Source organism: Trachinotus anak, unplaced genomic scaffold, assembly GCF_046630095.1.
Source record: "Trachinotus anak isolate AG129_WGS33_773 ecotype Australia unplaced genomic scaffold, CSIRO_AGI_Tana_v1 ptg000002l, whole genome shotgun sequence".
Taxonomy (NCBI): Eukaryota; Metazoa; Chordata; class Actinopteri; order Carangiformes; family Carangidae; genus Trachinotus; species Trachinotus anak.
This window is the reverse complement of record NW_027273853.1, coordinates 8,251,705-8,262,253: the sequence shown is the minus strand read 5'-3', so window position 1 is coordinate 8,262,253 and position 10,549 is coordinate 8,251,705. Positions and strand designations below refer to the sequence as shown.

The following is a 10,549-nucleotide window of genomic DNA, read 5'->3' as shown; positions in this document are numbered from 1 at the left end:
GTTTCTGCAACTAGCCCACCAAGTAAAGAATACCAAATCCTGTTACTGTATACGGCCTGCTGCGGACCATTACACTTACACGTCTTGATATATTTTTGCTTTCCAAGTTATGCACCGTCAGGAAAAACTGGTACTCATGGTGTAGAAAATTAATTTCCATACTATAGCAAGGAATGCATTTTCTCCCCTTGCCCTGTCTTTATGTAAATTGCACAAGTTGACAGAATCCACTACCCATAAGGCTTTGCACTTCATTTGTCCTAGTTTTCTAAAACCAATGTTAACATGCAATCTTTAATAAATATAAGTCATTTTTTCTTACTCAAGTAAAAATTGTCTTTTTCTTTACATCAATAAAGCACTTTTAAGATCAACACCAAAGAATAGAGCATTTATTCAACAAAGCATTTCCCTTTAGTATTTACATATAATTGACATTTAATTTCTACACAGCTGGAGGCACACCTGAGCACGGGACGCATCACAGCAAGTCTTAGCTTCATCTCATTTACAACCTTTGGCAGCATACAAACTTCAGAAGCAGTCTAATTCAATCAAGCACACAGGCATGAAGTTCAAATCTCACACATTGATGTGGGTTGATTGCCAAATCCATGCCCTAATTTACAGTACAGGTTTTTTCCATGTGTTTTGCACATTGAAATTAAGGCAAGAAAAAACTTGAAATACAGTTATCTGCAGTATGTAATAAATTGTGTTCGAAAGGATTCTGAAAATATCAACACTCATGGTACACAACGGTGCGTATTGAACAAACAGCATGTCTAATGTGAAATTGTGACATTAAGCTCACATACAGCTTACACATGCACCAGCACTCAGCTCAGGAGTCTTTGTAGTAGTTGTTGAAGTTAATGCGAAGCAGGAAATCCTCGAGATGAGGCTGGTAGCCCCGATTCACCAGCTTGGTCACCACTGAGAAAAGAAAAGAGACATTTGATAAATCTGGGTTCTCCCCACAGAGAGACTGCTGCAGCAAATGGAAACAACATTGATTTATCCAAAACAAGTGCAACACTAATCATCTACTAATTTATAAATAATCACAACAAGGAGGAAGAGCTTTAACACATACAGCCAAGTTTAAACAACACTTGGCGTTGTTTAATTCAGTTCAAAATACTACAGAGAAAATACAACTACACACAATCTATCTTAGTGTTTCTGCCATATGCGACAGATTTGCACAAAGTCATTAGAAGCTACTTTAAGCCATAGCTTTTTTTTTGGTTTTGTTTTCTAAAGTTCAAACCTTTATTTTTAAAGTCATTACATCTAATCTAAAAGCAGATGCTTTACTTATCGTCCTCAGAAATCTATGCTTCCCCATCGCTCATTACTGTAAAAAAAAACAACAACAAAAAAACCAAACAAAAAAACCAACGCGATATTCGCACAATGAATGTATAAAGAAAACCATTTAAATATGGCAGACAACTTAATTAGTCTTCCACATTTAGAGTCAAGTTAATATGTTTTAAAAAAACAAACTCTGTCAATGTTATAAAATATGGCAACCCATTAAGTGCCTTGTAGCTTGTAATAATAAAATCTACATGTTATACTTTCTTAATTTGCTTAATTAAATACATGTATATCCTAATAACAATGAATAATAATGATGCACTAATTTCATGTCAAGGAGTTTAAATAGCAAATGATTTGTGTGTATAATTGTTAACTGGAGCAACAACTGAAACTCAATGAGAATATGCTTGAGAATATTGCAGCAAGAAGGAAGAAGGTTCACGCTGATGACGCTCTCCCAGAATTGGGGAAAAGCAAAAAAAACAAAATAAATAATAAATAAAACTGTTATAAGTGTCTTTACCTTTGAAAAGGAAATGAGAGTAATACTTGAAGGTGTTGTATGACTGCTGCATGGCAATGAAGCTGGGGTGCACTGCCTCCCCCTGTTGGTTGTCCCAGGGCTGTGCGATCAGCTGGGCCCTAAACTTGAGGATTAGGCTGAAGATGCTGTGGATGATGTTCATGACTGGGGCTGCTTTCTCTGTCAGCAAACCCCTGGGGAGGCAAGCGAGAAAGAGTGAGCGAGGGAGAGAGAGAGAGAGAGAGCAAAGTTTAGACACATGACAAGGAACTTTGAAATGACTTTTCAGATGGCCTGAAATTACACAGAGGAAAGTGTGATGGTGGCGACCTCCCCTAATGAGATTAAATCATTCATTGGGTTCAAGAGTGAGCCTGAGATCCAGCTGGAATTTAAATTAACTTGTTACGAGGAGGATGAATCAATTTTATATGAAATTAGGGGTGCAGAGTGCGCTACTTCAACTTCCTGTGCATGTACAGAGCCTGAAGAAATGATTTCACTTCCTTGCCCTTTTCTGCAGTTTGTGGTGTTGCAACCTAAAATCCTGCTGTTTTTGTTTTTTTGAGTTTTGCTGAAGCTGACAACACTCTGCAGAACACCTTTGACAACAAATGGTTTTGAGTTCCTTTGTATGTGAAGGGTCAAATTGTGAAAAATGCCCATGATAATTAGCCAGAACCCAAGCAAACATATTAATGCTACTTTTCTTTTTTTCTTTTTCAATCAACAGCCAAAAACCAAAGATATTAAATTAATTATCAAAACAAAGAACACCAGCAGTAGATTTTCATATACTGCAACATAAGATGTTTGAGGTGTTACTGCAAAATACCATAAAACGGTCAAGCTCGAAACATTTTATCATTTTTTTCTATGAAACATTTTGACAGTGTGGGTCATGTGTCGACGTATAAATCAGTCACACAATTTTAATGTAACACAATTAAATCAGGCTTCAACACCAACAAAAAAATATCTCTAGAAATTACATAATTATGTGTCAACAGAGGCCAAACACTAAAAATAAAAAGAAGTCACGACTCCACATACATGGAGCTGTAATCATTCAAAATGCTGAACTGTTTAAAATGTATTGTATTCAAGGGGAGATGAGAACATTTGATCTTGTTCCAATTTTTTTTCTCCTGGAATGCAATAAATCATATCTCAACTATTTTGTGCACAGAAATGACAGCAAGAATTATATAGCAATAAATGCTGTAACATGGACATGTGCAGTCCCAGCCCTCACCTGAAGATGGCTCTGTTGAGGTAGTCTGCATGTGTGCGGTGGATGGCGTCCAGGTCGCTGGCAGTGGCCAGCTTGGCTGTGAACTCGCTCCAGGACACTTGCAGAATCTGGTTTGCGATGTATCCCTGAATCACCTTGACAAAATGCTGCATCTCATGTCTGTATAGCTGCAGCTGACGAAACTGCACTGAGCGACCTGCACCCTTCACCAGAGCTGAGGGAAACACAGATGGGAACAAGACATGATTGGTTCACAAAGGATGGAAAATAACATATGCTGGTTACTGACTGAGGGTTTACTGCTTATCTATATTATGTGATTATACATACAACATATCTGGACTCTTCTACTGTTTTAGTAAAAAAAAACCTATTTGTGTTCTTGTGTTCTGGAAACTTAGGCTACTATCATAGTCATCATCATAGTTGAATGTATGGTTGTGATACAGACAGACCTTGGTTAATTGTTTTCTCATACAGTTTTGACTTGGTCTGTGGTCTTCTAAGTTCTGCTTATGGTCAAAAAGTGTATTCTCAGTTATGTATTAAGTAATCATTCACATTTGCCTCATGTGATCAGTAAAGTTAATGTTGTAATCACTGAAGTTTACAACCTTCTAATATCTTAATACTTTGTTTTTCCCTCATCAGGCAATCCGTTTATGCAGTCTCTGCACAGGCTTTCGCTGATCAATACTATGTTACCCACTGAAGCACACAGCTCTACAACAATCCCACTAGTATAAGATGTGCTTTGTATAAATAAAACATAGAGGAATCGCAGCATTCCCCTCTATGAATATTTCATAAACATGAAGCACAAGAGGAAGAAGCTTAACTCTTCCCTCTCAGAGATGGGGTGGAGTCCGAGCTGAGCCTGAAGCAACCGCTCTCATCCTCTCACCTGTTCTCTTGAGGTGGAACCAGACATCACGGAGGCTCCACACCATGTGTTTGAGCTGCAGCAGGAACGAGAACAGACGGTTGTACTTGTTCATGCAGCTGTCCGTGATGATGATGTTCAGCGGCCAGTCCACCTGGGAGATGACGCGAAGGAAAAAAAGAGACACCAAGGCAAGGGGGGTGTGGGGGTGTGGGGGGGGTGGGGTGTATGTGAGGGTGTGAGAGTGATTGAGTGTGAAAGAAAGCAAAGGAAAGTGAAATGGGAGTTGGGAAGAACAGGTAAAGGGAGAGTGACAGATGATGCGATGGGAAGTGTGAATGCAGAGATGTTGATAAAGGAGGTGAGAGGATTGTGATGGGAAGACAGAGTGGTGAGAGATGGGGGAGGAAGCAAAGAGGAACGTGGAAAAGATATTTAGGGAGAGAAAGAGCAAAGCAAAATTCATGAAGCAAGAAATAAACAAAGAGGGAAAAAAAAGAGGGAAGGATTCAAGAAAGGCAGAAGATGGAGAAAAGGGGAAAGGGAGCGGTTATGAGAGAGATGGGAGGTGACAAAGGCAGGCGGAACAAGAGCAGAGGACAATATGTGCGGCATTAGTCACCGTGCATGTCATCCAAAAGCCCAGACTCCAATCAATCTACAAGGTTCAACCATTTAAGTATGGGATAAGCTAATTTTCCATATCCAGAGCAGTTTGTCAAAACATGACAGGTTGTCACATTCAAGCTGCCACTCCCGCTGAGACAAGCACACCTATGCAAGTGCACACACTCTTGTTACACACTCCAATACAACACACTGGCTCACCTTGTAGCGCAGCTCCAGACAGTTGAGCGAGTCAGGGGCGTGTGGGTGAAAGGTCTCAGGGAGAAAGCGAAGGGCGAAGGTGAAGTTGCCGGCTAAGGGGGTGTCCCCATGTAAGCTGTACTGCAGGGCCTTGCTGAGGATGGAGTTCAGGACCAAGGGTGTCAGCAGCTCGCCGGGAGTCTGCCCACTGCCCATCTGAGTGGAGGAGACATCAGCCAAATAAATAAATGCATAAAAGTCCAACAAGTCTAACTACCCATACCCCTACACCTGTCTTTCAAATGTGCCATCAAGGCCTAAAATTTGGCAGGTTTTCATTCCAAAAAACTCTACAGGTAGCTGATTGCGATGATTAGTTCCCCGTCCAGCTGACGGTTGTGCTAATCAGTGAGATCAGCTGGTGTAGTCTTTGGCTGGAACAAAAACCTTCTGTTTGACGGGCCTCATGAGACAGATGTACATGAATGTTTCTGCAGAAAGGCACCAAGGTGGGAGCAAAAGATGTGCTTGTTATTTCACGCCAGGAGGCTCGGGCTTGACATAAGCAGAAATCTGGCAGTGATGCATCACATGCTGCAAAACAGGCACAGGGAGAAATCTGGTATAAAATGCTAACAAGTGTAAGCATCAATAATTCTTAAACCTCCTGTACTGGAGTTTTGGGGTATTTGAGGCAGACTGAACACACTTGCAAACTGTTGCTTATTTACACATTCAGCAGATACGGAGCAACAGTAACATTCATTTGGAGTCTGTTTGCGTCCCCCTGACAATAGTATGTCCAATATTCACTTTTCTTTTTGCTCTGTTTCGGTTTCCACCAACACTCAACTCCTGGGGTAATTATCTAGCTCTTTACCTGCCCAACACTACACTATCCTCACCACTAGTCACTAACTGTGTTAGACTCTGGTTTGGTGCTTGGCACGTAATGTACAGTGGGTTTATTTTTTTTATAGCTTTGTTGTTGGAAACAGCTGAAAACAATGCTGACAAAAGCAGTGAGAGTGAACCAGAACAGTAAAGTTTCAGGTGGCAAAATGAAAACAATGAGACGAAGCACACTGAGCTGAATTAAGAGCTGAGGAGAACTGCAGAGCTCACACATCTTGCAGACATGACACAAGAGATTTCCTCTAGAGAACTGTCCTCCAACTGTAGCGCATACATTTCTAAATCATGGCCAACTACCTCTGGCAGGTCTCAGGGTCAAAGTACACAACACTAAATACATGCAGTGCTGATCACTCAGAGGACAGAAAAAATTTTAAATATGTTGTCTTCGAGGGGCGACAAGGCCATTTAACCTTGTTCTGAGATGTCCTTTCTTGTTCTCACCTGGAATGTAATAAACTGAAGAAAAATACCATATGTTACCCTATTCTGAAAATGCACCAGTGACATTGGCATTTCTGATAGAGCGTCACCTTTTCAAAGAGCAGATCACTGAGGGACTGTGCGAACTCGCCATCCTCCATCAGCAGGAAGTGGCGCAGTGCCTCAAAGTGTCTTTCCACTCCCAACTCCACAAAGAAGTAGTCCACCACCGCCTTGTTCACCAGAGATACACTGGGGATGGAAGATGACCAAGATAAGGAGAGAAAACTTTTGACACAGGTATCAGAAGTGAAAATTCTGCTGACTTGCAGATTTGATCCAAGTTGTGGGAATGAAGAAAGCTCAGGGAATATAACAGCGTGTTTTTTCACTTTTTGGATGTCTTCCTCTGTTCCATTACTTTAAATTATTCCTGAGTAATTTACATTTCTATAAAAGTGGGATTTAGGGAATGCTCCCTTTCACTGAAAAGTCAGCAGGGGGAGATAAAAATGCAGTTGAAAATCTCTGCAAAACTCCACTGTGTCATCTAAGCATGGGATAAGAATGTGTTAATAAAAACTTGGAGTTATGAATACCAACGCTAAATATACTGCAGCCTCTGTGTGTGCAGAAAGGGATGAGAAAGCGATTTCTTTACACACAAAGGCTAAACTGCATCGTGTGCAGAAACATTGTAGTTGAAGACTGACAAGCTTGTCTGGAGTTCTGATGGAATTTCAAACAGAAAAAGGATCCTACAATGATGGAACGTAAAAAGAATTTTAATTATTCCTGCAATGCCGAATATGCACTTAGCCACAGTTCAAGTGGCCTGAAGTAGCAGAAAAATAACAGGAGATCAGTGAAAAACCCCACGCCTGCATTTCTGTTAAACATAGGATTTGGCTTTAAGGAAGATAAGCACGTCTCTCTCAGACACTCCAAACTCGCAGTTGCAAACAATAGCCCCCTTAACACGACCTGTACAAGGCAGGAATGTTGCGCCCTTATTCTGCCTTGTTCTGTATAAAAGGTACAAAGATGGAATGGGGAGGGGGTATTGTTGTTCTGCCATTAACCCAGCAGTGAAGGTAGTTACGGAGCCAGATCGTTGTCTGTGAAAAAGGGAGAGCCGGCGTGGAGGGACAAACACCAACACTGCTGTGTAACATGTCACGCCTCTGACTCTGGAATGATGGCGTGCTATCTAAAATCACATACTGGGGCAGAAATATTTGGTCCAATTTTGTTTGGTTTAGTGTAAACATGCAAATCCAGCATAATGAGGGGTCTTCTTAACAGTGGGATGTCCTTTCAAAAGGGGCTACTAACTCAGAAATAGCTTCATTTCAGATACTCACTGCGTGATGAGCGGGGTAGTGACAGAGTGTTTTATCAGAACTGGCAGGGAAACCATCTCGCTGAGTTGGACTGCAGTGGTGTCTGTAGCTCTGCGAAGTGTGGGGTCCATAGGAAGGCCCCAGGGGCCCCGAGTTACTTGCTTCAGCAGCTGACACTCGGGGGATGAAGCTGTGGGAGAGGGAAAAGGCAGGTATGTTGCTGAATAAAAATCACCATCAGAACTGCAGAAAAATGTGTTGGTTTAAAAGTATGGTCACATGAAAAAGAAGAAGCTTTAAACAAACATTATCCAAGTAATATTTTTGCCCGAATGGATGATTCATTAGTAAATATTTTGGTAAGAACAAATGGCAAAATTATCTTTTACATTTTCTCAAATGTTGAGATTTGCTGGTTTTCGTACCCCTCTGTTATACTAAACTGATTATTATTTACCATTTTGTAAAAAAAAAAAAAAAAGAACTAATAATAATAATAATATAATAGTTACAAATTGTGTATTTAAAAATAAATTGCCAACTACCTATCTAAAATTTTGTGCTAATAGGACTTTGTCTAGGGAAGACATGTAACAATATGTATTTTGATAGCTAGGGATAAAATTTTGTTTGTCAATAATGTGCGGAATTCTTGAAATAACAAAAACAGTTTTGATAACTTAAATCAGGTCTGAAGATTATACCTGCAAAGTTTCAGGCAAATCGGTCAAAAACTGTAGGAGGAGTTCGAAACTGTAAGTAACTGTAAGTCCAGGCGGAAAATGGGCGTGGCCTAGCTAATGAGATTCAGCACAATTCACGGAAAGCGAGGACATAAGGTTTTTGAATGTGTGACATACAGATTGGGAGTTACGGGTCAAAACATGTTTACCATGATTAGCGCCCCCTACTGGTGGGTATGTGCCATTTTTTTGCATCTGGGTTACGAGCCAGCCCCTGTACCTACCCTGCGAAAAGCACCACCCTACCTTGAACGGTTTAGGTTGTGCAACCTGTTTTAGTGGCGGAAAAATAAAAATAATAGAGAAGAACGAGAATAAAAAATCTCAACAAAATCTTAATAAAAATCTTAATAATTACATTTGGGTTCCCAGCACCGCTGGGGGGGGGGGGGGCGCAACGCAGGCTTGGACCCCTATAAAACTGTTAGTTACAAATGTAAAGCTAAGGCCCAAAAATTACCCTTGATCTGAATCAACCCCTCCCTGACAAAATCAACAAAAATACAACATTCAAGCTTCTAAATGGGTATTTACAGCGAACAGTCATTTTGTACAACTTCCTTATATATTTATAGTAACACTCCCTAAATAATTAGGGCTCTGACTTTGATCAGTGGTGTGGAAGATGTATTCTGCAAAGTAGAATCTGATTGATTTCATGGAGACCCTGGAAGCCGGCATGAATAATAGCAGCGTGACTGAACCACAAATACAGAGTGAATAAGACAGGATATTACTTCAACGAGCCATGATGCATCACAGCCAAACATAAACCACACATAATACTTTTTTGAAATATCACAGCTTTTTATGCAAGCCCAGTGTCTGCTGATGGAGTAAATATTTAACATCCTTCAGAAATGCCTCACTCCTGAACATTTTTTTTGGAATTCATATGAAGCCAGCTCCACCATTGTAATGTTATTTCAGCCTGACCACATAAATATTTTCACATTCTTGAGAGAGTACATTTTATTTTTCCTACCTGACATAAGCTACAGCCATTTTCATTGCTACAGGACCGGTTTAGAGCTCTACATGTTTAGTCTCATGTTTATTCTGTCCACAAGAACAGTTTCAGTGGATTGAATACTTTATTATCTATGTCTTTGTCTTTAGTTAAATAATGGCAGAAGGAGCATAAGCGTCAATAAGAGATAAAATTATTACATTTCATTCATCAGTCAAATAATTTTTTTTGAAAACTGAAGAAAAGCTTTAAATCAAGGTAAGTCTTCAGGTACAGGGATGACTTTAATATGTGTAACCAACAATCAATAACCTTACACAAAACATGTGCTCAGTTTTAATTAACAATACTGTTGACCATAGGAAAACAAAAAATAGTTTGTTCTCTCGCTGTTCTTAACTGACTGAAATTCCTGTCTTAAAGTTTTCTATTGTCCTACATTACTCCACGTCCTCTCCTCCAGAGTTAAGTTGTGGAGTTTATCAAGGGTCTGTTTTGGATCCCCTGGTGCTCTCTATTCACATGCTCCATTTGGGCAGTTTTTTGTAGCTAAATTGTCTCGTTTCACAAAAGAATTATGCACAATATACACTATGAGCTTGTAGATGCTCGTGAATGAATTGTATTTTTTCTCCACAGAACAGTCTGGCTGACATCCAGCAGCAAATGGCTGACTGTAAACTTTCTCCTAACTAAGACACATCACTCAATATCTGACTTCTGATTTTGAATGGCTCGTACAAAGGGTTCAATTCTTCTTTCATCAATTAAGAATTCAAGTTTACAATTAAAACAATATCTACAATTTGTTATTTCTTAGCCACTCCTTTATGCCAGAATCATGACTGTAATATACAAGTTCCACAAAAGTGCTAATATGTTGAACATCACATTGTTTGTATAAACTATAAGGTAAAGGAACTATTAATCTTGACCCAGTCATATGAGTTCAACTTACCCATTAGGTTGTAGCAGTCTTCATAGTGTTCCACCTGGTACTGAGCAGACAAAGCCAGGAGGTATTCCTGCTCAGACTTTTCTCCAGGGGACAAACCGAAGCTAGCTGCCCAGGACCCCATGCCCTCAACCAGCTGCTCACCAGGGCTCTCCGACTTAGACCCTAAAGACAGCAACACAGTTTTCAGTGACATCTTAACTTATTAGGTACTATTCTTAACACCAAAGGTCAGAGCATATTCATATTTTCTGGAACAATGTTTTGGTTTTTCAGACTTTTGATGCAAAGGCACAGTTAGCTGACACAAATATCAATGGTGCAGCTATATACAGATTACATGCAAATACCTAAAGCTAAAATGATTAGCTGATTAATCAATTAATCCATGGACAGAAAATTA

General features: G+C 39.9%; 1 protein-coding gene across 1 annotated transcript in view; it reads right to left on the bottom strand.

Annotated features, from left to right (window-relative positions):
• Window positions 1-104: 104 nt before the first annotated feature.
• The window catches only part of tubgcp6 (tubulin gamma complex component 6), a 28,810-nt gene continuing 18,365 nt past the window's right edge, over window positions 105-10,549 (bottom strand). Inside the window, exons 18-25 of the mRNA XM_071493773.1 lie at window positions 10,150-10,311; window positions 7,500-7,668; window positions 6,246-6,387; window positions 4,819-5,013; window positions 4,012-4,144; window positions 3,108-3,321; window positions 1,853-2,046; window positions 105-936 (exon numbers count right to left, since the gene is read on the bottom strand). Of these exons, the coding sequence (XP_071349874.1) occupies window positions 845-936; window positions 1,853-2,046; window positions 3,108-3,321; window positions 4,012-4,144; window positions 4,819-5,013; window positions 6,246-6,387; window positions 7,500-7,668; window positions 10,150-10,311 (1,301 nt within the window). The 3' untranslated portion in view covers window positions 105-844. The remainder of the gene's footprint in view (window positions 937-1,852; window positions 2,047-3,107; window positions 3,322-4,011; window positions 4,145-4,818; window positions 5,014-6,245; window positions 6,388-7,499; window positions 7,669-10,149; window positions 10,312-10,549) is intronic.